We start from the raw sequence: 27,866 nt of genomic DNA on the forward strand, positions 1-27,866 counted from the left end.
AGTGAAAACAGCCGGTTGAACCAAAACTCAGCATTTCTGCAGGATCTTCTCGACCTGATCGGAGGAAATATTAACGGTAAGTCTATAACGGTTTTTAAATGTTACTATTTCAGAACGTTCAGAGAAACATTCAAAAGTAACGTTCCATAATGTTTGAAGAATAATAAAGTGGAATGTTCCTTTAACGGTCATATAACTAAGACATTTATTTTTAAACGTTCAGAAAACATTCAGAAATAACATTTTCATAAATTAAGGGGAATGTTAGTGAAGTTAAAATGTACAGTCAAACCAAAATGTGTTCAACATTTCTCATATAATCACAGTTTATTCGCTATAGTTTAGAAAATGGTAATAAAACATGAGCAGAACTCAGTTGATATGTGACTGGTTTTGTCCGTCCTTCTGTTAGACTGTCTCACACATGAATTATGTTGAATATCTGTCAGCTGTTAAATTTAACTACACAATTAGATAATACCAGTTTAGCTCAACCAATCACCAAGCAATGCTTCATTGTGTTCAGTCTGTGTGTGAAAAGAGCATTAGCAATTAAAGAAAACACACTTCAGCAAAACATGATCAGGTAAAATGTTTATAAATTTGACTGGTAGTCACTGTATGAAGAATATCTGGGTATAATATGTCACAGTTTACTTTATTCTGCTCTCCTCACTTGAACTATAGTGTCCTGATCACACTAGTGAAAAAATATATCAAAAATTAAATCTGATGTCTAATTTTTGGTTTGACTGTAAATGTTTTGCTGATGACTGGAATAAAAGATTAATCATCAAATAATTAAAGCTTCCTCACATGAGACAGACCTGCTAACAAAAATATGTTCTAAGAGTGTTTTCCTAACAATCCCATGAAAACATTATTTCTAAGAGTTCCTGATGTCTGTCTTTGTTTTCTCTTCTCTTCTATATCTATATATATACAGTATATATATAAAGAGTTAGATTAAAGGGTCATAGCACTTGCATTTGTTGTCCTATTGTTAGTTTCACTGCTTCTATTGTTCTCATTTGTAAGTCGCTTTGGATATAAGCATCTGCTAAATGATTAAATGTAGTGTAAATGTCTGCAGCTTCTGATGGCGTTCAATGGGAAATATCAGCTGGAGTCACACGAGAACTTTGAGGCTTTCATGAAGGCCATTGGTAAGACTGTCATGAGAAGAAAACATTTACAGAAAAGCACAGGTTTTTTGGATGAGAATGAAAGCATATTAATCCCTGTTACAGTGGTACGATTGACATGGGTTTGATGTGTTTGTGTCTCGTGTCGCAGGACTCCCGGAGGATGAGATCCAGAAAGGTAAAGATGTGAAGAGCATCTCAGAGATCCATCAGGACGGGAATGACTTCAAGGTGACGGTGACGGCGGGGACTAAAGTGATCCTGTACTCGTTCACTGTGGGAGAAGAGTGTGAGCTCGAGACCTTCACTGGAGAGAAGGATAAAGTCAGTCCCATCAGAGTCAAATCACCAGATCAAAAGAAAAAGAAACATCAGTCCCACTTTATATTAAGTAGCTTTAAGTACTATGTACTTATATCGAAAAATAAGTACAATGTACTTATTGTGTTGATGTTGTATTGTAAAACACTTTTGCTGTTGTTGCGGTGTGATACAGGTCAGGTTAGGGACAGGTGTGATACGGGTAAGGTTAGGGACAGGTGTGATACGGGTCAGGTTAGGGACAGGTGTGATACGGGTCAGGTTAGGGACAGGTGTGATAGGGGTCAGGTTAGGGACAGGTGAGATACAGGTAAGGTTGGGGACAGGTGAGATACGGGTAAGGTTGGGGACAGGTGAGATACGGGTAAGGTTAGGGACAGGTGAGATACGGGTAAGGTTAGGGACAGGTGAGATACAGGTAAGGTTGGGGACAGGTGAGATACGGGTCAGGTTAGGGAAAGGTGTGATACGGGTCAGGTTAGGGACAGGTGTGATAGGGGTCAGGTTAGGGACAGGTGTGATACGGGTCAGGTTAGGGACAGGTGTGATACAGGTAAGGTTGGGGACAGGTGAGATACGGGTAAGGTTAGGGACAGGTGTGATACGGGTCAGGTTAGGGACAGGTGTGATAGGGGTCAGGTTAGGGACAGGTGAGATACAGGTAAGGTTGGGGACAGGTGAGATACGGGTAAGGTTGGGGACAGGTGAGATACGGGTAAGGTTAGGGACAGGTGAGATACGGGTAAGGTTAGGGACAGGTGAGATACAGGTAAGGTTGGGGACAGGTGAGATACGGGTAAGGTTGGGGACAGGTGAGATACGGGTCAGGTTAGGGAAAGGTGTGATACGGGTCAGGTTAGGGACAGGTGTGATAGGGGTCAGGTTAGGGACAGGTGAGATACAGGTAAGGTTGGGGACAGGTGAGATACGGGTAAGGTTGGGGACAGGTGAGATACGGGTAAGGTTAGGGACAGGTGAGATACGGGTAAGGTTAGGGACAGGTGAGATACAGGTAAGGTTGGGGACAGGTGAGATACGGGTAAGGTTGGGGACAGGTGAGATACGGGTCAGGTTAGGGAAAGGTGTGATACAGGTAAGGTTGGGGACAGGTGAGATACGGGTAAGGTTAGGGACAGGTGTGATACGGGTAAGGTTAGGGACAGGTGTGATACGGGTAAGGTTAGGGACAGGTGAGATACGGGTAAGGTTAGGGACAGGTGAGATACGGGTAAGGTTAGGGACAGGTGAGATACGGGTAAGGTTGGGGACAGGTGAGATACGGGTAAGGTTGGGGACAGGTGAGATACGGGTAAGGTTGGGGACAGGTGAGATACGGGTAAGGTTAGGGACAGGTGTGATACGGGTCAGGTTAGGGACAGGTGTGATACGGGTCAGGTTAGGGACAGGTGTGATACGGGTCAGGTTAGGGACAGGTGAGATACGGGTCAGGTTAGGGACAGGTGTGATACGGGTCAGGTTAGGGACAGGTGAGATACGGGTCAGGTTAGGGAAAGGTGTGATACGGGTAAGGTTGGGGACAGGTGAGATACGGGTAAGGTTAGGGACAGGTGTGATACGGGTCAGGTTAGGGACAGGTGTGATACGGGTCAGGTTAGGGACAGGTGTGATACGGGTAAGGTTAGGGACAGGTGTGATACGGGTAAGGTTAGGGACAGGTGTGATACGGGTAAGGTTAGGGACAGGTGTGATACGGGTCAGGTTAGGGACAGGTGTGATACGGGTCAGGTTAGGGACAGGTGTGATAGGGGTCAGGTTAGGGACAGGTGTGATAGGGGTCAGGTTAGGGACAGGTGTGATACGGGTAAGGTTAGGGACAGGTGTGATACGGGTCAGGTTAGGGACAGGTGTGATACGGGTAAGGTTAGGGACAGGTGTGATACGGGTCAGGTTAGGGACAGGTGTGATACAGGTCAGGTTAGGGACAGGTGTGATACGGGTCAGGTTAGGGACAGGTGTGATAGGGGTCAGGTTAGGGACAGGTGAGATACAGGTAAGGTTGGGGACAGGTGAGATACGGGTAAGGTTAGGGACAGGTGTGATACGGGTCAGGTTAGGGACAGGTGTGATAGGGGTCAGGTTAGGGACAGGTGAGATACAGGTAAGGTTGGGGACAGGTGAGATAAGGGTAAGGTTGGGGACAGGTGAGATACGGGTAAGGTTAGGGACAGGTGAGATACGGGTAAGGTTAGGGACAGGTGAGATACAGGTAAGGTTGGGGACAGGTGAGATACGGGTAAGGTTGGGGACAGGTGAGATACGGGTCAGGTTAGGGAAAGGTGTGATACGGGTAAGGTTGGGGACAGGTGAGATACGGGTAAGGTTAGGGACAGGTGAGATACAGGTAAGGTTAGGGACAGGTGAGATACGGGTAAGGTTGGGGACAGGTGAGATACGGGTCAGGTTAGGGAAAGGTGTGATACGGGTAAGGTTGGGGACAGGTTGAGATACGGGTAAGGTTAGGGACAGGTGTGATACGGGTCAGGTTAGGGACAGGTGTGATAGGGGTCAGGTTAGGGACAGGTGTGATAGGGGTCAGGTTAGGGACAGGTGTGATACGGGTAAGGTTAGGGACAGGTGTGATACGGGTCAGGTTAGGGACAGGTGTGATACGGGTAAGGTTAGGGACAGGTGTGATACGGGTCAGGTTAGGGACAGGTGTGATACAGGTCAGGTTAGGGACAGGTGTGATACGGGTCAGGTTAGGGACAGGTGTGATAGGGGTCAGGTTAGGGACAGGTGAGATACAGGTAAGGTTGGGGACAGGTGAGATACGGGTAAGGTTAGGGACAGGTGTGATACGGGTCAGGTTAGGGACAGGTGTGATAGGGGTCAGGTTAGGGACAGGTGAGATACAGGTAAGGTTGGGGACAGGTGAGATACGGGTAAGGTTGGGGACAGGTGAGATACGGGTAAGGTTAGGGACAGGTGAGATACGGGTAAGGTTAGGGACAGGTGAGATACGGGTAAGGTTGGGGACAGGTGAGATACGGGTCAGGTTAGGGAAAGGTGTGATACGGGTAAGGTTGGGGACAGGTGAGATACGGGGTAAGGTTAAGGACAGGTGAGATACGGGTCAGGTTAGGGACAGGTGAGATAGGGGTCAGGTTAAGGACAGGTGAGATACATGTAAGGATGGGGACAGGTGTGATATGGGTCAGGTTTATTTGAGTAGATTAATTAATATTTATGGAGTGATATATGAGTAGGTTAATTGAATAGATTGATTAATATTTTTTGGAGTGAAATATGAGTAGATTGATAATTTGAGTAGATGAATTAATATTTATGGAGTGACATATGAGTAGATTGATTATTTGAGTAGATTAATTAATATTTTACTGTTTTGAAAAATTGAAATTTGAGTTGATTGATTAATATTTTGGACCAAAATATAAGTAGATTGATAAATAGAGAAGACTGATTAATATTTTTTGGGGGGAAAAATTAGTAGATTGATTAATATTTTTAGAGTCAAATATTAGTAGATTGATTAATTAAATAGATTATTAATAATTTTGGAGTGAAATATGAGTATATTGATTAATCCAGTGAATTGATAATTAATGGGGGGGGGGTGAAATATGAGTAGATTGATAATTGTTTGGGGGGTGAAATCTAAGTAGATTGATTAATATCTTTGGGTTGAAACATGAGTAGATTGATTAATTGATTAGATTGATTAATAGTTTTGGAGTGAAATATGAGTAAATTGAATATTCCAGTAGATTGATTAATATCTTTGGGTTGAAACATGAGTAGATTGATTACTCGAGTAGATTGATTAATATCTTTGGGCTGAAACGTGTAGACTGATTAATCGAGTAGATTGATTAATAATTTTGGAGTGAAATATGAGTAGATTGAATAATCGAGTAGATTGATTAATATCTTTGGGTTGAAACATGAGAAGATTGAATAATCGAGTAGATTGATTAATATCTTTGGGTTGAAACATGAGTAGATTGAATAATCGAGTAGATTGATTAATATCTTTGGGTTGAAACGTGTAAATTAATTAATCAAATAGATTGATTTATAATTTTGGAGTGAAATATGAATAGATTGAATAATCCAGTAGATTGATTAATATCTTTGGGTTGAAACATGTAGACTGATTAATCGAGTAGATTGATTAATAATTTTGGAATGAAATATGAGTAGATTGATTAATTGAGTAGATTAAATCATATTTTTTGTCATGGTTGTCAGGTTTTGTGTGATTGATGAGATGTTACAGATCTGCTGATGTGTGTGTGTCAGACGGTGGTTCACATGGACGGGAATAAGCTGACGGTGTTTGTGAAGGGGATCGAGTCTGTGACTGAGCTGGACGGAGACACCATCAGTAACGTAAGTGGAGACTCATCCTCATCATCATCATCATCATCCTCATTACTGACGCTTTTATGGAGCCTGTGCCGTGTGCTTTCAGACTCTCAGCTTCGATGGAATCGTGTACAAGAGGATCAGCAAGAGAATCTCCTGATCGGCTCACTAGTGCACTGCAAAAATGCCTTTTCTTACTTAGTATTTTTGTCTTGTTTCCAGTCTAAATGTCAAAGAAATTAATAAATCAAGATGCATTTACTAGATGAGTAAAATGCTATAAGATATTATGTCTTGTTTTCTGGGGAAATAAATTAAGTGTACATAGTTAAGTTACAAATTAAGTGATTTGTTGCTTAAAAACAACAACATTATCTGCCAATAATAATATAATAATAATAATCTTAATTCAAACAGAAACAATATTATTTTTCTAAGTTCATTGGCAGATCATTTTGCTTGTTTTAAGCAAAAACTGACTTAATTTTGATTTATTTCCCCAGAAAAAAAAGACATAATATCGCATGGTATTTTACAACTTTAGTAAATGCATCTTGATTTAAGAATTTTTTGATATTTTGACTGGAAACAAGATAAGAATACTAAAAGCATTTTTTGCAGTGTGTTTGTTTGGATTGGCAAATGTAGGTGATTTTCTGGACTAGATTGAATCAAAACTCCACAATGTGATCTGTTGAAAATGCCTTTATTAGAGTGCAGATTCTTGCTTAGATCAGGTTTATGAAGTGGCTTTGATTTGCACTTGTTCTCCAGCGACGCTCATCATGGGGTTGCTTGAGAGAACAGCTTCTCTCATGTTCTGATAGACGATTTGGTTCTCTTTAAACAGACGAAGCTCCATCTCTGTCTGCGTGCGCATCGCCTGAAAACACACATTTCACATCATGCTCACAGCTCACAATGCAAACCCAACATCGAAACTTTCTCAACCCACAGTGACTCAGGAAACAGTGTCATTTGTGTGTGACTTACTCAATTTTGATAGATTTAATTCTGTTTAGTTGTTTTAAGGTAAGACAAAACCAATGTTTTTCATGCATGCTCAGTTTTAAGGTCTATTTTGCTTCTATAACATCGGACTAGAGGAAAGAAAACATCTAAAATACACATTTAAATATTTGATTGCACTTTATCTATTTGCATCTGTAGATTACAAAATGTAATATCTTAATATACTGTGATTCATCAACTGGGGAAATGGTCTTGCCTTAAAAATAAAGTTTTCATTCATTCAGTATCATTACATTTAAACTGTAAAATGGTGAATTGTGTTCAAATTGTACCAACATTTCGCTTTAATTGATATTAAAATTTCATGCGTTCACTGTCTACTGTATATATTTTTCTTGAATATCTTTTTTTATTCAAGAAAAAAAATGTATTCAGAATTTCTATGTTGTGAAGTAACATTTTCCCTTTAAAAATAATGCTTTTATCTTCCTGACATCATATTTAAGTGACACTTTGTCTTACTGAATGATGTCTTACAGTCATCATCATCATCATCATCATCATCATGATCATCATCATCATCAGTATTTCATTCATATCGGCCTCATCAGGGTCAAAAGTTCAACTCTGTTACAGGAGGAACACCCCAGACAGCAACATAGTGTCGGCCCAGATCCAGACCACATCTGGTACACATGCAATATACATCTGGTACACATCTGGCACACATCTAATATACATCTGGTACACATCTAATATACATCTGGTACACATCTGATACACATCTGGCACACATCTGGCACACATCTGATACACATCTGGCACACATCTGATACACATCTGGCACACATCTAATATACATCTGGCACACATCTGATACATATCTGGCACACATCTAATATACATCTGGCACACATCTGATACACATCTGGCACACATCTGGCACACATCTAATATACATCTGGCACACATCTAATATACATTTGATACACATCTGGCACATATCTAATATACATCTGGCACACATCTGATACACATCTGGCACACATTTAATACACATCTGGCACATATCTGGTACACATCTGGCACACATCTAATATACATCTGGTACACATCTGGTACACATCTGGCACATATCTAATATACATCTGGCACACATCTGATACACATCTGGCACACATCTGGCACACATCTAATATACATCTGGCACACATCTGATACACATCTGGCACACATCTAATATACATCTGGCACACATCTGATACACATCTGGCACACATCTGATATACATCTGGCACACATCTAATACACATCTGGCACACATCTGATACACATCTGGCACACATCTGATACACATCTGGCACACATCTGATACACATCTGGCACACATCTGATATACATCTGGCACACATCTGATACACATCTGGCACACATCTAATATACATCTGGCACACATCTGATACACATCTGGCACACATTTAATACACATCTGGCACACATCTGATACACATCTGGCACACATCTAATATACATCTGGCACACATCTGATACACATCTGGCACACATTTAATACACATCTGGCACACATCCGGCACATATCTGGCACATATCTGGCACACATCTGGCACACATCTAATATACATATGGCACACATCTGGCACACATCTGGTACACATCTGGCACATATCTGGCACACATCTGATACACATCTGGCACACATCTGGCACACATCTGATACACATCTGGCACATATCTGGCACACATCTGATACACATCTGGCACACATCTGGCACACATCTAATATACATATGGCACACATCTGGCACACATCTGATACATATCTGGCACACATCTGGCACATATCTGGCACACATCTGATACACATCTGGCACATATCTGGCACACATCTGATACACATCTGGTTCACATCTGGCACACATCTGATACACATCTGGCACATATCTGGCACACATCTGGCACACATCTGATACACATCTGGCACACATCTGATACACATCTGGCACACATCTGGTACACGTGGATTTCACACAGCCCAGATGTGGGCTGGATCTTGGCTGACACTATGTTGCTGTCTGGGACACTGACTTTCCGGTTACACTTTATTTTAAGGTGTCATTGTTACAGTGTAATTATATATTTATAAGTACTGAGTAATACTAAGCAACTACATATACTTACTATAGGGTTAGGGTTGGATTAGGAATTGGTTGAGGGTTAGTTGCATATAATTATGCATCATTTACTTTTATTACTATGGTAAGTACATATAACATATGTAACAAGGACACTGTAAAATAAAGTGTTACCGACTTTCCCCACGGTAACATTCAACATCTGGCACACATCTGGCACACATCTGGCACACATCAGCCACCAGTGCAGCTGGTGTTTTACCTCCAGGTCTTTGGTGATGGCATGATGAGCTCCATGTGTGATGAGGAGGATAGCATATGCGCGACAGATTAGCCCGTGAGCGGCCTCGATCAGCCCCGCGTGCCAGTGCGTGACGCCCGCCCTCATGATGGCCATGCCCAGCTGGGCGTTATTGGGATGGTAAAGCTTCCTAAGACCAGGAACAGGTGAATGATTGTCTGACTAAGCACAGGTGATCAGAATTAAAGAGATTTACAGTAAATCAACAGATTGCTGGACTTCACTGGATGAAAAAAGGTCAGGGCTGGGCTTTACCATGACTGAAAGTTTGAAATAACTATTAAAAGTTTAAAAATTTTACGCAAAGAAGTCAATAAAATGTTGCTACCATGTTTTAACAAGTTGCTAGCCTATTTTAACACATTTTTAACGTTTTATCAAGTTGCTAGCCTGTTTTAACACTATTTAACACGTAACAGACATGTTTTATGAATTGTCACTTTGCTCGCATGACTTAACATGTTTGCTAACATGATTTACCATGTTTCTATTATGATTTAACACATTGCTAGCATGTCTCTAGCATGAATTACCACATTGCTAGCATGTCTTAACATGTAGTTAGCATGATTTATTACATTGATAGCATGTTTCTAGCATGAATTGGCGCATTGCTAGCATGTGGCTAGCATGATTTAGTACGGTTCTAGCATGTGGCTACAGGCTAGCATGATTTAATACAGTTCTAGCATGTGGCTAGCAGTACGGTTCTAGCATGTGGCTAGCATGATTTAGTACGGTTCTAGCATCTGGCTAGCATGATTTAATACAGTTCTAGCAAGTGGCTAGCATGGTTTAGTACAGTTCTAGCATGTTGCTAGCAATATTTAGCACAGTTCTAGAATGTTTTAACAGGTTGTTAGCATGATTTAGCACACAGACTCACGCGTATCCCTCCACCGTGCGCTGTGCGTGTCCGGCCGCCTCGGGGAACTGCTGCAGGAAGGACAGCGTCTCGCTAGCGATGCAGAGGACGCGCAGCAGGTACAGGTTTGTGTCTCCGAACAGCGGATCCTGCTTCTGCAGACACTCGCGGCAGAGCTTAACGACCTACAGAAGCAGATCAGCGTCAGTGATCGCCACCAGCATCGCAACTGCAACACTCTTATTTAAACTGCCTTTTATATATTGGACTAATCGAAAATCAACTTTTGATCAGTTTGTCTAAGCAAATAACTATGGAAGTTTGTTTCCGCCACAGAATAAAAAATAAAAAAGGTAATTGTGACTTTTTATCTCAGAATTGCTTGATATAAAGTCGCAATTGCAAGGGATAAACACAATTGCAAGAAAAAAACTCAGCTTATCACAAAATTGCAACTTTATATCACGCAGTTCTGACTTTATATCACGCAGTTCTGAAGACTGACCTCGTGGAAGTTTCCTCCAAGACGAGCCTCTTCGATCTTCACCAGAGCCTGCAGACTGAACTCTGTGGCCTCCTTCAGCGCTTCAGCAGACGGCTGCAGACAGAAGAAACCGGCCATTATAGAAACTAGGAATAGGATTTCCACTTCCCATCATGCTTTGCACGGGGCTGATAGGGAGAGTAAATGTTGAAATAAAGTGTTATTTTATGCAATTTTTAGCAAGATGAGAAATAATGTTCTATGATGTTGGTATTTAAAGTCCCCCTGTAGTCAATCCGTTCATTCCTTAACTCATCTTTGATCACCAAAATTACATTTAAACGTTTTTCTCCTTGAAAAAACTGTTTATGCCTTAAAATAGCTTGAATGTAACTCGACACCCTTGCCTCATTTAGTATGCGCGGTTCTATGAATATGCAAATGAGCCCCGCCTCCACTCACTCACTCAGCTCAGAGATCCACTGGTTGACGATCACACGTTGATCTGATTGGTTACAAGGTAGTTTGTGACGTCAGAAACACCAGCGATTTCAAAGCGTGTGTTTGAGACTGTCTTTGGTTCACTGCAGTTTTAAGGAGGAAATACTCAGCAATGCTGTCGACTTATGAACTTACACATGGTTTGTCTTAAAGCAGATTAAAAACACCACATAGACACATAAACAACATTAAAAACTAGATTTTTGGTCAACTTGAATCAGATCAACGTGTGATCGTCAACCAGTGGATCTCTGAGCTGAGTGAGTGAGTGGAGGCGGGGATCATTTGCATATTCATAGAACTGCGTATACTAAATGAGGCAAGGGTGTCGAGTTACAGTCAAGCTATTTTAAGGCATTTTTCACAGAAAAACCGTTGAAAAATGTCATTTTGGTGATCAAAGATGAGTTTTAACAGATACAATTATTGACTACAGAGGGCTTTAAATGATTGTATACACATATGAAGCACCTGACGGAACCCTTTATGGTTTTATATAGAAGCTTTTCTTCTAAGTCAGTGTTTCTACACTGGCTGATATGAACCTTCTGTCCGTCTGTGTCTCTGACGGCCGTCATCAGGTCGTCTTTAATGCCGTTGGTGCAGTGCTCACACTTGCAGTCGAAGTAATACTGTTGCTTCAGCATTCGCTGCCGGTCCTTGGACACGTTCAGAAAGTCCACGTAACTCACAGTCAGCTCTTCCCCTTCGGAGATGCTTCCCAGAGCCCTCAGCTCGATCCTGACAACGTTCCCAGAGTTCAGTGCGTGGCGAGGACAAAGAGACACAGATGCTGTCTGTGAGCTAACACACTCTCTTCAACAACAACAACAACAGAGTGGAGGCTTGTTTCTGACAGCCAAAAAAAAAAAAAAAAAGTAATTGCGATTTTTTTACTATATTTTTTGCAATTGACCCTTTGCAGGGAGTTTGATTGACAGGCGATTTGACCAATCATAATCAGTCATCTGCCGAATCCGCCATTTTTGTCCGACACAGCAGTCAGGAGAGTTAGTAGATTAACGTTGGAGGATTTGAACTTGAAAAACGGTGTGTACTGACGTCTTTCCACAGTTAAAACAACATTCCTTCTGATGTTCATTCATGTTTATATGATGCTATAAATGAACTAGAAGGAAGAGATGATCGGTTCACGAGCAGCTTTAACTGAGGCTCTACAGCGATCTGTCAGACACATTAAAGAGCCACAAAACACTATTTATTGTTTAAATTTCTTTTAAAAAATGACCAAATTTGAAAGTTGAGACTTTGTTTCATATCAGAAGTATCCTGGTCTGTCCTGTCTCAGTGTGTTGTCAGTGTCTTTTCTGCTCCGCGATGTGTGTTTCACTGCGTGAGAACATGTGGGGCGTGAGAGAGGCGTGGCTTGTCGAACATAGCAACAGTAACTAAAGGGGGCGGGTCTTTGCGAACGGTCAATTCCCAGTTTTTATCTTTGGGACTCTCTGTTAATTAAACTACAGACAGAAACTTAAATCTGCTTCGCCAGGCCAAAGAAGATGCCTACAGAAGTGGGGACAAAGTTTTGTATAAACAGGCCAAAGACACACTGTCAAAGGAGATAAGAGCTAAGAGACGCTACTCTGGAAAGATGAAAAAGCCATCAATCCTGCATCCGTGTGGAAAGGCATGAAAGATGTTTTACACCAATTACAAGACTTCATCCCCCTTAATCTGCAGGGAAATTAACAATTGGCCGATTATCTGAATGAGTTGTTCTATTGTCCGGCTTAAACGCTCCACCATCATCCCAAAGAAACGCAAGATCACAGGACTGAATGACTGCAAACCAAGCGTGCCGCACAAGCCCTGAAAAGTGAAGCCAAAACGTCTCGATCGCCCCCCGGTGACTGGTCCTAGTATAGGTCATAAGCCCCGCCTCCCCGTGTTATTCAACGGGACGTGAGACCAACTAAACAATTAAATACACTTCAAATATCTTTTTTCCAAAGGTGGTTTCTTTCTTTTGCTGTCGTTTTTATCATGCTGATGTAAGTTCAAGTGTCTGTTTCAAAAATAAGTTGGTTTTTAGTTAGTTACGTGACATGTGACGTCATGATTGACAGCTGTGACTGACAGGTTCTCTGAGCGAAGTAGTCACTGAAACACCAACGGACATTTTTTTTCGGGATCTTCGGCGGACTGAGGAGATTGTATTTATACAATCTTTATTTTATTTTAATAAAGATTGTATAAATCTTTATTTTAACAAGCCTCTTGTCGTACTGAAATCAATTTTCAAAAAGTTTTCAATTTTCTCTGCGAGAGTGAGGGCGGAGCGTTGATTTCGCGGCTTTACTTCCTGCTCACTACTGCGCAGGTCTGGTCCCGAGATCGCTACTGCGCAGACTCAAGGTCCAATATGTCAGCGCCATATCGGGACACTGGCGGCTTCAGTTCTCACCAATGGAATAGAGCGAAGGGGCGTCGTCCATCTTTTTTTACAGTCTATGCTGCAAACCTGTTGATTTAACGTCTGTTTTTTTCCTCGTAATTCCAAGTTTATAACTTACAATTCTGTCTTTTTTCTCGCAATTGAGTTTAGATCTTACAATTCTGTCTTTTTTCTCATAATTCCAAATTTATATCTCACAATTCTGTTTTTCCCTCGTAATTCCAAGTTTATAACTTACAGTTCTGACTTTTTCTCGCAATTGAGAGTTTAGACCTCGCGATTCTGTTTTTTTCCTTGCAATTCCAAGTTTATAACTTACAATTCTGACGTTTTCTCGCAATTGAGTTTAGATCTCACAATTCTGTCTTTTTTCTCATAATTCCAAATTTATATCTCACAATTCTGTTTTTCCCTCGTAATTCCAAGTTTATAACTTACAGTTCTGACTTTTTCTCGCAATTGAGAGTTTAGACCTCGCGATTCTGTTTTTTTCCTTGCAATTCCAAGTTTATAACTTACAATTCTGACGTTTTCTCGCAATTGAGTTTAGATCTTACAATTCTGTCTTTTTTCGCGCAATTGAGTTTAGATCTCACAATTCTGACTTTTTTCTCGTAATTCCAAGTTTATATCTTGCAATTCTGTTTTTCCCTTGTAATTCCCAGTTTATAACTCACAATTCAATTTTTTTCCTCGTAATTCCAAGTTTAGATCTCACAATTCTGACTTTTTTCTCGTAATTCCAAGTTTATATCTTGCAATTCTGACTTTTTTCCCTTGTAATTCCAAGTTTATAACCCACAATTCTATTTTTTTCCTCGTAATTCCAAGTTTATATTTTGCAATTCTGTTTTTCCCTCGTAATTCCAAGTTTATAACTTACAATTCTGACTTTTTTCTTGCAATTGAGTTTAGATCTTACAATTCTGTCTTTTTTCCTCATAATTACAAGTTTATAACTCACAATTCTGACTTTTTCTCGCAATTGAGAGTTTAGACCTCGCAATTCATAATTTTTCATAATTTTAAATTTATATCTCACAATTCTAACTTTCTTCTCTTAATTCCAATTTTATAATTTGCAATTCAGACTTTTTCTCGCAATTGAGTTTAGATCTCACAATTCTGTCTTTTTTCTCGCAACTAAGAGTTTTTAACTCATAATTCTGTCTCGCAACTGAGTTTATATCTTGCAATTCATAGTTTATTTCATGTAATTCCGAGTTTGTCTTGTAATTCGTACTTTATTTCTCGTAATTACATATTTATAACATGCAATTCTGACTTTAGTTTGAATTGTGAGACATCAAGTTGCACCCAGTGTTTACGTTTACTGACGTTATCATTAAGTTATGAAAACTTTATTTCTGAATGTTTTTTCTTGATTATGGGAACGTGAGAGACAACATTAAGGGAATGTTTTCTCTATTTTATTATTTTACAATTATTATTTGAACGTTTTGAATATACGCAGAAACATATGAAAAAGTAGTAAGTACTGACGTTTAAAGAACAAAAACTAAAATGTTTCAGAAAAAAAGATGAGTAAACCACACTTTTGTGCTAATGTTTGGAGAACATTATTAAAGATCAGATAACTTTGAACAAATGTTCTATTATTGTTACTGGAAGAATAATTGCTCATAACTTTGAGAGAATCTAGCCAGAACGTTCCCTGTTAGCTGGGCAATTACCTTTTTCATTTTTTTCTGTGGCAGAAACAAACTTCCATAATTCAGTCTAACAAAACTAAGGGATTATTTGAATGTCATTGCATTCCTAAAGTAAATGTACAATGTAGTTGTTGTGTTAGTACAAAAAACAAAAATCCCAAAAAGCTATTTATGCCACTCACATGCAACACCATGTTAAATCAAATCAAAAATATTTTATGATGAAGACAGTGAATCAGTTCCAACATGACATGTGACACAGACGAGAAGACATGAGGATTTGACAAGTGCTTCTGCTCTTGTGTAACTATCAGACTGGGTTTCATAAGAATGACTGGAGATGTTTACATACATAATATTTATTAAACATTTATTTTCATTTTCGTGTATTTTCTGCTGGTGACACTTCACAATAGGGTTTAATTAATCGGTTACTGCATTAAGTCTCATGAACTAACAATGCACAATATGTTGAAAGATAGATGATGATGAATAAATGCTGTAAACATAAACAAATACATTTTTAAGGTTGTAGAAACACATTAACGCATTATGAACAAACGTTGTAACAACGAACAATAGAATATTTCTAAATTAACATGGACTTAAATTTAAATAAACTGGTATTCATTGCATGTTCATGATACTTAACTATTAACAAGTTCAGCCTTACTGTACAGTGTTACCAAGTAGACACACACACACACACACACACACACACACACACACACACACACCCCTCTGATCACTCAGCATGAACAATTGCTTTACGTGAAGAATGACATGGACATGATGCTCAGTTAGACGGGGTCAAAGGTCAAATGTTAGTGTATCTGACCTACCTTTTCTCTGAGTGGAATGAAGCATCCAGAGCCGTCTGACTGCAAGAGAGAACACACACACACACACACACACACACACACACACACACACACACACACAGACACGCTTTAAGCTGTTTGAGCTCAGCTCTGAATCACTTCATCTTTATGAATTCTCAAACTCACTTGCCATGATTGAGGATGACAGTGCAAACACTCACACACACACACACACACGCACGTACACACACACACACACACACACGCACGCACGCACGCACGCACGCACGCACGCACACACACACACACACACACGCACACACGCACACACACACACACACCTGCCGTGATTGAGGATGACGGTGCAGTTCGGCCAGCAGTCGTGATTGACGAGGCAGAGGTTTGGAAAGAGGCCGACGCCCACCGCCTGAAGACCCCTCTGATCACTCAGCGTGAAGCCGTTGCAGTTAATCTGAGGAACACACACACACACACACACACACACACACACACACACACTGTAAGGAGTGAGGGATCTCTGCCTACCACACACACACACACACACACACACACACACACACACACACACACACACACACACTGAAAGGAGTAAGGGATCTCTGCCTACCACACACACACACACACACACACACACACACACACACACACACACACACACACACTGTAAGGAGTGAGGGATCTCTGCCTACCACACACACACACACACACACACACACACACACACACACACACACACACACACACACACACACACACACACACACTGTAAGGAGTGAGGGATCTCTGCCTACACACACACACACACACACACACACACACACACACACACACTGTAAGGAGTGAGGGATCTCTGCCTACCACACACACACACACACACACACACACACTGTAAGGAGTGAGGGATCTCTGCCTACCACACACACACACACACACACACACACTGTAAGGAGTGAGGGATCTCTGCCTACCACACACACACACACACACACACACACACACACACACACACACACACACACACACACACACTGTAAGGAGTAAAGGATCTCAGCCTACCACACACACACACACACACACACACACACACACACACACACACACTGTAAGGAGTGAGGGATCTCTGCCTACCACACACACACACACACACACACACACACACACACTGTAAGGAGTAAAGGATCTCAGCCTACCACACACACACACACACACACACACACATACACACACTGTAAGGAGTAAAGGATCTCAGCCTACCACACACACACACACACACACACACACACACACACATACACACACTGTAAGGAGTAAAGGATCTCAGCCTACCACACACACACACACACACACACACACATACACACACTGTAAGGAGTAAAGGATCTCAGCCTACCACACACACACACACTGTAAGGAGTGAGGGATCTCTGCCTACCACACCGAAGATGTGCGCCACATAGTCCTCTCCGACGGCTCTCCTCTTCTTAGGCCAGTAGTTGTAGAAGTGTTGCACGTCGACCTTGAGATCCTTCAGGTCATCAGGGCTCATCTTGGTCAGGTGATCCTCCAGCAGGTCAAGGGTCGTGAGCTGAGAGTCCGACACCAGACCCGTGTCCTTCCGGATACGCCACATGATACGAGCGGCCAGACTGATATCACAGGACATTCAGAACACTTATTTTCTTTGGATAAAGTCATCAACACTTATTAAAGGGAAAGTTCACCCATAAATGAAAATTAGCGTATGATTTACTCTCCCTCAACTCATCCTAGGTGTACATGCTTCTTTCAGACAAACACAATCAGAGTTATATTAAAAAATGTCAGTGAATGGCTGTTTCTGTTTTGAAGTCCATAAAAGTGCATCCATCCATCATAAAAGTGCATCTGTCCATCATAAAAGTGCATCTGTCCATCATAAAAGTGCATCTGTCCATCATAAAGTGCATCCATCCATCATAAAAGTGCATCTGTCCATCATAAAAGTGCATCTATCCATCATAAAAGTGCATCCATCCATCATAAAAGTGCATCTATCCATCATAAAAGTGCATCCATCCATCATAAAAGTGCATCTGTCCATCATAAAAGTGCATCTGTCCATCATAAAAGTGCATCCATCCATCATAAAAGTGCATCTATCCATCATAAAAGTGCATCTATCCATCATAAAAGTGCATCCATCCATCATAAAAGTGCATCTGTCCATCATAAAAGTGCATCTGTCCATCATAAAAGTGCATCCATCCATCATAAAAGTGCATCCATCCATCATAAAAGTGCATCCATCCATCATAAAAGTGCATCTGTCCATCATAAAAGTGCATCTGTCCATCATAAAGTGCATCCATCCATCATAAAAGTGCATCTGTCCATCATAAAAGTGCATCTATCCATCATAAAAGTGCATCCATCCATCATAAAAGTGCATCTATCCATCATAAAAGTGCATCCATCCATCATAAAAGTGCATCTGTCCATCATAAAAGTGCATCTGTCCATCATAAAAGTGCATCCATCCATCATAAAAGTGCATCTATCCATCATAAAAGTGCATCTATCCATCATAAAAGTGCATCCATCCATCATAAAAGTGCATCTGTCCATCATAAAAGTGCATCTGTCCATCATAAAAGTGCATCCATCCATCATAAAAGTGCATCTATCCATCATAAAAGTGCATCCATCCATCATAAAAGTGCATCTGTCCATCATAAAAGTGCATCTATCCATCATAAAAGTGCATCCATCCATCATAAAAGTGCATCTATCCATCATAAAAGTGCATCCATCCATCATAAAGTGCATCTATCCATCATAAAAGTGCATCCCCATCCATCATAAAAGTGCATCCATCCATCATAAAGTGCATCTATCCATGATAAAAGTGCATCCATCCATCATAAAGTGCATCTATCATCATAAAAGTGCATCCATCCATCCATCATAAAAGTGCATCTATCCATCATAAAAGTGCATCCATCCATCATAAAGTGCATCTATCCATGATAAAAGTGCATCCATCCATCATAAAGTGCATCTATCCATGATAAAAGTGCATCTATCCATGATAAAAGTGCATCCATCCATCATAAAGTGCATCTATCATCATAAAAGTGCATCCATCCATCATAAAAGTGCATCTATCCATCATAAAAGTGCATCCATCCATCATAAAGTGCATCTATCCATCATAAAAGTGCATCCATCCATCATAAAGTGCATCTATCATCATAAAAGTGCATCCATCCATCATAAAAGTGCATCCATCCATCATAAAGTGCATCTATCATCATAAAAGTGCATCCATCCATCATAAAAGTGCATCTATCCATGATAAAAGTGCATCTATCATCATAAAAGTGCATCCATCCATCATAAAAGTGCATCTGTCCATCATAAAAGTGCATCTATCCATCATAAAAGTGCATCCATCCATCATAAAGTGCATCTATCCATGATAAAAGTGCATCCATCCATCATAAAGTGCATCTATCATCATAAAAGTGCATCCATCCATCATAAAAGTGCATCCATCCATCATAAAAGTGCATCTATCCATCATAAAAGTGCATCCATCCATCATAAAGTGCATCTATCCATCATAAAAGTGCATCTATCCATCATAAAAGTCAGAGACAATTTATATGAGACATGCCACTTCCTCAATCCTCAATACAACTATATAAGGAAAACCCGTAACGGCAAAGATGGCGGTTGTATGCACATGTCCCGCCCCTCCCGCTGGAAAGCCAATCATCTGCTTTTAACAGTCAGCAGCTGACCACTAAGGAGCGAATGTACAGTGACGTGACATAACTGCCATATTCAACCCGTGCTTTCGCACTGTGGCTGGCGCTGAGCCAAAGACGGACGCGCTCAGCGCTTGTCATCTCTATCACAACTGTTCAGTGTTTTAACCACATAATGTTTATTTTAGGTTTCAGACATTTAAATACATATAATTGTTTAAGTGCTTGGCACAACACCGGCATTCTGGATAGAGACGTAAATGAAGTTTGGTGTCCTGAACGTGAACCCTAGCGCATGCGTAGTAAAGGTATAACCTGTGGGGGAAAAGGCATTTTAAACCTTATTTTGGGGCAAAGTCATCAAACTTTTTCAGCGATTTTTATCATATTTTACTGCTGTTTCTATACATGCAGTTTTTATGTCCCAGTGACCAGTGAAAGTGCAGTTCTGACTCTCTGCCCATTCATTTAGATAGGAGCCTGGTCTTGTTAGTCCGAAATAGCTGCCCGGAGGCGTTGCCAAGATGGCGGCCGAGTGGCACGACTTGCCTAAAAGGACTTTGTAAAAGTGCATCTATCCATCATAAAAGTGCATCCATCCATCATAAAGTGCATCTATCATCATAAAGTGCATCCATCCATCATAAAAGTGCATCCATCCATCATAAAGTTCATCCATCCATCATAAAAGTGCATCCATCCATCATAAAGTGCATCTATCCATGATAAAAGTGCATCCATCATCATAAAAGTGCATCTATCCATCATAAAAGTGCATCTGTCCATCATAAAAGTGCATCCATCATCATAAAAGTGCAACCATCCATCATAAAGTGCATCTATCCATGATAAAAGTGCATCCATCATCATAAAAGTGCATCCATCCATCATAAAGTGCATCTATCCATGATAAAAGTGCATCCATCATCATAAAAGTGCATCTATCCATCATAAAAGTGCATCTGTCCATCATAAAAGTGCATCCATCATCATAAAAGTGCATCTATCCATCATAAAAGTGCATCTGTCCATCATAAAAGTGCATCCATCATCATAAAAGTGCATCTATCCATCATAAAAGTGCATCCATCCATCATAAAGTGCATCCATCCATCATAAAGTGCATCTATCCATGATAAAGTGCATCTATCATCATAAAGTGCATCCATCCATCATAAAAGTGCATCCATCCATCATAAAGTTCATCCATCCATCATAAAAGTGCATCCATCCATCATAAAGTGCATCTATCCATGATAAAAGTGCATCTATCCATGATAAAGTGCATCTATCCATGATAAAGTGCATCTATCCATGATAAAGTGCATCTATCCATCATAAAAGTGCATCTATTCATCATAAAAGTGCATCTATTCATCATAAAAGTGCATCTATTCATCATAAAAGTGCATCTATCCATCATAAAAGTGCATCCATCCATCATAAAAGTACATCTATAATCATAAAGTGCATCTCTCCATCATAAAGTGCATCTCTCCATCATAAAGTGCATCTATCCATCATAAAAGTGCATCTGTCCATCATAAAAGTGCATCTATCCATGATAAAGTGCATCTATCATCATAAAAGTGCATCCATCCATCATAAAAGTGCATCCATCCATCATAAAAGTGCATCCATCCATCATAAAAGTGCATCTATCCATGATAAAGTGCATCTATCATCATAAAAGTGCATCCATCCATCATAAAAGTGCATCCATCCATCATAAAAGTGCATCCATCCATCATAAAAGTACATCTGTCCATCATAAAAGTGCATCTATCATCATAAAAGTGCATCTATCATCATAAAAGTGCATCTATTCATCATAAAAGTGCATCTATTCATCATAAAAGTGCATCTATTCATCATAAAAGTGCATCTATCCATCATAAAAGTGCATCCATCCATCGTAAAAGTACATCTATAATTATAAAGTGCATCTCTCCATCATAAAGTGCATCTCTCCATCATAAAGTGCATCTATCCATCATAAAAGTGCATCTGTCCATCATAAAAGTGCATCTATCCATCATAAAAGTGCATCTATTCATCATAAAAGTGCATCTATCCATGACAAAGTGCATCTATCATCATAAAAGTGCATCCATCCATCATAAAAGTGCATCCATCCATCATAAAAGTGCATCCCCATCCATCATAAAAGTGCATCCATCCATCATAAAAGTACATCTGTCCATCATAAAAGTGCATCTATCATCATAAAAGTGCATCTATCATCATAAAAGTGCATCTATCCATCATAAAAGTGCATCCATCCATCATAAAAGTGCATCCATCCATCATAAAAGTGCATCCATCCATCATAAAAGTACATCTGTCCATCATAAAAGTGCATCTATCATCATAAAGTGCATCTATCATCATAAAAGTGCATCTATCCATCATAAAAGTGCATCCATCCATCATAAAAGTGCATCTATCCATCATAAAAGTGCATCCATCCATCATAAAAGTACATCTGTCCATCATAAAAGTGCATCTATCATCATAAAGTGCATCTATCATCATAAAGTGCATCCATCCATCATAAAAGTGCATCTCTCATCATAAAGTGCATCTGTCCATCATAAAAGTGCATCTGTCCATCATAAAAGTGCATCTGTCCATCATAAAAGTGCATCTATCCATCATAAAAGTGCATCTGTCCATCATAAAAGTGCATCTATCCATCATAAAAGTGCATCTGTCCATCATAAAAGTGCATCTGTCCATCATAAAAGTGCATCTGTCCATCATAAAAGTGCATCTATCCATCATAAAAGTGCATCTGTCCATCATAAAAGTGCATCTATCTTATTTTACTTTATAACGTGTTAAATATGAATATATTATAAAGCTTAGAAGAGCCAGGACATTTTTAAATATAACTGTGATTGTGTTCGTCTGAAAGAAGAATGTCATATACACCTAGGATGAGTTGAGGGAGAGTAAATCATGGGCTAATTTTCATTTTTGGGAGAACCCTTTAAATAATATAATAAATAAAACTAAACATTTCTGTTCATTGAAATGAAGCTAAAATAACAAAAAACATAAATATTAGTTGAAAAACTTAAAAATAAATGAAAATCAGAAAATATAAACTGAAATAAGTTTAAATTGAAGCACTAAATTATTAACTGGAAATAAATAAAAACTAAACCTGAAAATAAATAAACCTAAATATATAATATATATATATAATAAAAAAACCTGAATAAAACCACAAAGCCCACATAGCGAAATTACTAAAAACGTTAAAGATGAAAGCAAAAAATATTAAATTAAAATTTTAATTTAAAATATTAAAGTCCCCCTCTATTCAATAATTGTAAAACTCATCTTTGATAACCAAAATGACATATTTAAACGTTTCTGCCTTAAAATATCTTGAATGTAACTTGACACCCTTGCCTCATTTAGTATATGCAGTTGTATGAATATGCAAATGAGCCCCGCCTCCACTCACTCACTTAGCTCAGAGATCCACTGGTTGACGATCCTCCTTAAAACTGCAGTGAACCAAAGACAGTCTCAAAAACACGCTTTGAAATCGCTGGTGTTTCTGACGTCACAAACTACCTTGTAACCAATCAGATCAACGTGTGAACGTCAACCAGTGGATCTCTGAGCTGAGTGAGGGCGTGGAGGCGGGGCTCATTTGCATATTCATAGAACCACGAATACTAAATGAGGCAAGGGTGTCGAGTTACATTCAAGATATTTTAAGCATGAATAATTTTTTTCAAGGAAAAAACTTTAAAGATGTCATTTTGGTGATCAAAGGTGAGTTTAAAGGGATAAAATTATTGATTACAGTGGGACTTTAAGAATTTATATATTTATCTATATTATATGGATGTCCTATTCGTATTGAGAGGAAAGCGCAACACACAGGCCTATCTAACCCTATCTAAATGTGGATGTCGTCAGGATGTTCGCTGACAGTAAATGTTTTCAAACCCTAAACGAAGAACGTTGAGTATATCGTGGCCTTAATGCGAACACTAAAGCGCTACATTGTTTCAGCATCATCACAGTATGTAAACATGTTACATTTAAAAATCCAATCGTTTTTCATTGGAACATTCTCAAGGTCAAGAAGGTCACATGACCGGACTCACCGCACGTTCTCATTGGGAGCTTTTCCCAACTTTCTGATGGCAGAGCATTCGTGCTTGTGCTCGTCCCACGCGGCGCGCTGACACGTGCGATCACAATAGTGCGCGAACTTACACTGAGCGCAGCGGTGAGGGTTCGGCTGCCGGCGGAAACAGCTGTGACACACCTGCAGAGAGAGACTGACACACACACACACACACACACACCTGTGTTACACTGCAGCTTCCCCATCCCAAACACAGCTCTCATAACGCCGTTAAGACTCTTCATTACAGTGACGTAATGTAACGCGCTCATGCTAACTGGGTGTTTATTAGAGCCCTAGAATCCAGTCATAAAATGGAATTTACTGTATAACGTGGAATGTCACGTAATTTGTATTAAATGTTTATAAATGTTAAAGTTTCATGAATTCAATTGATTAGACATTCCATTGAGATGACATATTATTCCCCTTTTCATAAGATGTAATATAAATCTCTGGTGTCCCCAGAATGTGTCTGTGAAACTCAGAGCCGGATTAACGCAAAGGCAAACTAGGCACGTGCCTAGGGCCCGATTGGCGGGATGGGGCCCAGACAGAGAAAAAAAAAAAAAAAAAAAAAAGTACAAATGTCCTATCTACAATTTATTTCAATATTTATTAATTAACTAAAAATAGTGACGATGTTTATCTTAACCATAGACTGTTACATTACTGCAGTTAAACCAATTAATGTGTCCGTTACAAAGCGGGTGCCGGCTTCTGAAAGTATGTGTAACGAACGCATCCATCAGGTGCGCGAGGCAAAAGCCTAATAAGCAAACAAAGAAGCACAGCTCATAATGCAGGTGTGTGAGTTGTCGTCATCTATTTTGGAGTGATTGCAATGTATTCTAAATATAAACTTGTACTGTAGATCAGCGTCATTTCTGGAAAAATCATTCACCGCTTTATTACGAGTTTAAAAGAGCGCGAGCGTCATTAACGTGCCCAGACGCGACGCTTTGAATTTGCGCGTACAATGAATAACATCGCGTCGGGAGCTGACTAGTAAAAAAGCTATAAAATTAAAAGACAAGACGTCTGTATTCTAAGTTAAAAAGCCAATACACTACAACATTTTTAAATGTTTCAAATAGTCTAAAGGATCTCATATCTATGGGTCTATCTTCTAAATTCTGCTGATGATTAGATTCCTGACATTACGCCAATAATTTCACTTTATATATTTTTTTCTGCTCAGTAGCGATCGTGTCTTTCTCTTCCACTTGATTTGTGTATAGCATATTTAAGGTGGCAATGCAATATAAAAGCACTTATGCTCATCTACTGAAGTGTGATTCTGGAACTGTGAATAAATTGAATAAAACAGCAAAAAAACAACAACAACAATAACATCTTCATTAAACAAAAAAGAGATTATCTTAGATAAAGTTTGATTAATATGTACATAGAGTACCGGTAAAAGTCTGGACCCATTACTATTTTTAATGTTTTTGAAAGAAGTTTATTATTATGCTCTACAAGCCAGCATTTATTTGATAAAAAAAACAGAAAAAAAAAACAGGAATATTCAGCAAGGATGTGTTAAATATATAAAAAGTGATAGTGAAGACTTTTTTAAAACAACTTTTTAATAATCAAAAATCCTGAAAAAAAGTATCACAGGTTATAAAATAAATATTAAGCACCATTTCTAACATTTGATAATAAATCAGAATGATCACGTGGCACTAAATTCAGCTTTGCATCACAGAAATATAAAGTATAGTAAAATAGAAAACCATTATTTTAAATTTTAATAATATTTCACTATATTATTTTTCTGTATTTTTGATCAAATAAATCCAGGCTTGATGAGCATAAGAGACTTCTTTCAAAAACATTAAAAATAGTAATGTGTCCAAACTTATGTACTGTGTAAGTAAAAATATACTGATTTTAAAATTAAATGTTGTATAAATAAAAAGGTTAGGAATCATATTTGTTTCAAGTGTTTTTTTATTGGGGGTGGGGGGCCTCCAACATGAGTTTTGCCTAGGGCCTCCTAATGTCTAGAACCGGCTCTGGTGAAACTTCAGCTCTAAACACCAGATCATTTATTACAGCTTGTCAAATTTGCCCCTTTGTGTGTGTGAGCAAAAACGCACCGTTTTTGTGTGTGTCCCTTTAAATGCAAATGAGCTGTTGCTCCGCCTCCGTTCAGAAGAGGGCGGAGTCTTTACACGAACTTCAGAAACTCCAGCAATAACAGAACAGGCCAATCTCCCTCATCCAGAATCCCAGAATAACCAGTAGCGAGTGCAGCCTTAAGGAGAGACTCAGGAAGAGCTTCTGAAGGTTAGTGGAGACATTTCTGTAGTTGTTGTGGAGTTACACTGATCATCTCATCATCATGTTGAACTTCTCCACAAGTGTCCACAGTTCCTGAGGTCTTTATAAGACAGCGGTGACATGTTCTGGTCAATAGTGTTCAGTGCTCGCAAAATAATATAGAATTCATAGACAATTGGAAAAGTTTTTGGGGCAAACCTGACCTGTTGAAAAGAGATGGTATTCATCCCTCCTGGGATGGTGCTGCTCTTCTCTCTAGTAATATGGCTCATAGTCTTAGAGCTCAAACATGACAATCTGGGGCTCAGGTCAGGAAGCAGACAGACTGGCTAAACCGACCGTCTGCTAGCGGCCTCGCGTCACCAAGGTCAGATAAATCCCATCACATAGAGCCTCTTTCACCTAGCTATCATCATATAGAGACTGTGTCTGTTCCGCGAATTTGGACATACAAAAAACGTTTAAACCCAACTAAGGGTAAAAATTTAATTGATGTTCAACAAATAAAAAACAGCTATAATACAGATGAGCAAATGCTAAATCTTGGGTTGCTGAATATTCGATCGCTTACTTCAAAAGCACTCATTGTTAATGATATGATTTCAGATAATAACCTAGATGTGCTGTGTTTGACAGAAACCTGGCTAAAACCGAACGATTACATTACTTTAAATGAATCAACCCCGCAAGATTACTGTTATAAACATGAGCCTCGTCTGAAACGCAAAGGGGGTGGTGTTGCTGTAATTTATAGTAGAATTATTAAGAAGTCGAGTTTCAAATATAATTCTTTTGAAGTGTTGGTGCTTAATATAGCCGTATATAGTGTAAATGATAAAGCACGTTTGAGATTTGTACTGGCTACTGTGTACAGAGTTAGTTCTGGTTACAGATAAAGTCATAATTGTTGGTGATTTTAATATACAACGAAAAAGATGCATTGGGTTTGGCATTTAAAGACATTGTAAACTCTATTGGAGTTAGACAACACGTATCAGGACCTACTCATTGTCGTAATCATATAGAGTATAATCTATCTACCGGTAGTATGATCTAATATTATCACACGGAATAGATGTTGATGCCGTTGAAATTCTGCAGCAGAGCGATGACATCTCAGATCATTATCTAGTCTCGTGTAAACTTCATTTAGCCAAGGCTGCAAAGCCGACTCCGTGTTACAAATATGTGAGACCTATCACTTCTGCCACTAAAGATTGCTTTATTAATAATCTTCCTGATCAGTTTCATCATCTCAGCATCTCAGATAGCTTAGAAGAACTAGATATTACAACAGAAACGTTTAACTCTCTCTTTTCCAGCACTTTAGACACAGTTGCTCCGTTGCGCTTAAAGAAGATTAAAGAAAATAGTCCAACGCCGTGGTACAACGAGCACACTCGGGCCCTTAAGAGAGCAGCCAGAGAGATGGAGCGCAACTGGAAGAAAACAAAACTAGAGGTATTTCGCATTTCATGGAAAGAGAGCTCAATTACTTACAGAGAGGCTTTAAAAGCTGCTAGATCTGCTTATTAGAAGAAAATAAACATAATCCTAGGTATTTATTTGAAACAGTGGCTAAACTAAAGAATTATAAAGCTTCAAACCCAGAAGTTTCCAAGCAACACAGCAGTAATGACTTTATGAACTTC

At 39.4% G+C, this 27,866-nt stretch overlaps 2 protein-coding genes across 2 annotated transcripts in view; one reads left to right on the plus strand and one right to left on the minus strand.

Annotated features, from left to right (window-relative positions):
- fabp1a (fatty acid binding protein 1a, liver) lies at nt 1-7,156 on the plus strand. Its single transcript, XM_081367032.1, has 5 exons — nt 1-76; nt 1,094-1,166; nt 1,297-1,469; nt 5,748-5,837; nt 5,920-7,156. Exons 2-5 carry the CDS (start codon nt 1,100-1,102, stop codon nt 5,971-5,973), a joined length of 384 nt encoding a protein of 127 aa, XP_081223158.1. The 5' UTR covers nt 1-76; nt 1,094-1,099; the 3' UTR covers nt 5,974-7,156.
- smyd1a (SET and MYND domain containing 1a) overlaps nt 6,504-27,866 on the minus strand; it is a 24,160-nt gene continuing 2,797 nt past the window's right edge. The window contains exons 2-10 of the mRNA XM_081367020.1: nt 23,900-24,076; nt 17,453-17,666; nt 16,341-16,471; nt 16,021-16,059; nt 11,635-11,830; nt 10,610-10,702; nt 10,126-10,289; nt 9,201-9,369; nt 6,504-6,696 (exon numbers count right to left, since the gene is read on the minus strand). Coding sequence (XP_081223146.1) covers nt 6,553-6,696; nt 9,201-9,369; nt 10,126-10,289; nt 10,610-10,702; nt 11,635-11,830; nt 16,021-16,059; nt 16,341-16,471; nt 17,453-17,666; nt 23,900-24,076 — 1,327 coding nt within the window. The 3' untranslated portion in view covers nt 6,504-6,552. The remainder of the gene's footprint in view (nt 6,697-9,200; nt 9,370-10,125; nt 10,290-10,609; nt 10,703-11,634; nt 11,831-16,020; nt 16,060-16,340; nt 16,472-17,452; nt 17,667-23,899; nt 24,077-27,866) is intronic.

This window comes from Scardinius erythrophthalmus, assembly GCF_964197995.2.
Source record: "Scardinius erythrophthalmus genome assembly, chromosome: 5".
NCBI classification, from domain to species: domain Eukaryota; kingdom Metazoa; phylum Chordata; class Actinopteri; order Cypriniformes; family Leuciscidae; genus Scardinius; species Scardinius erythrophthalmus.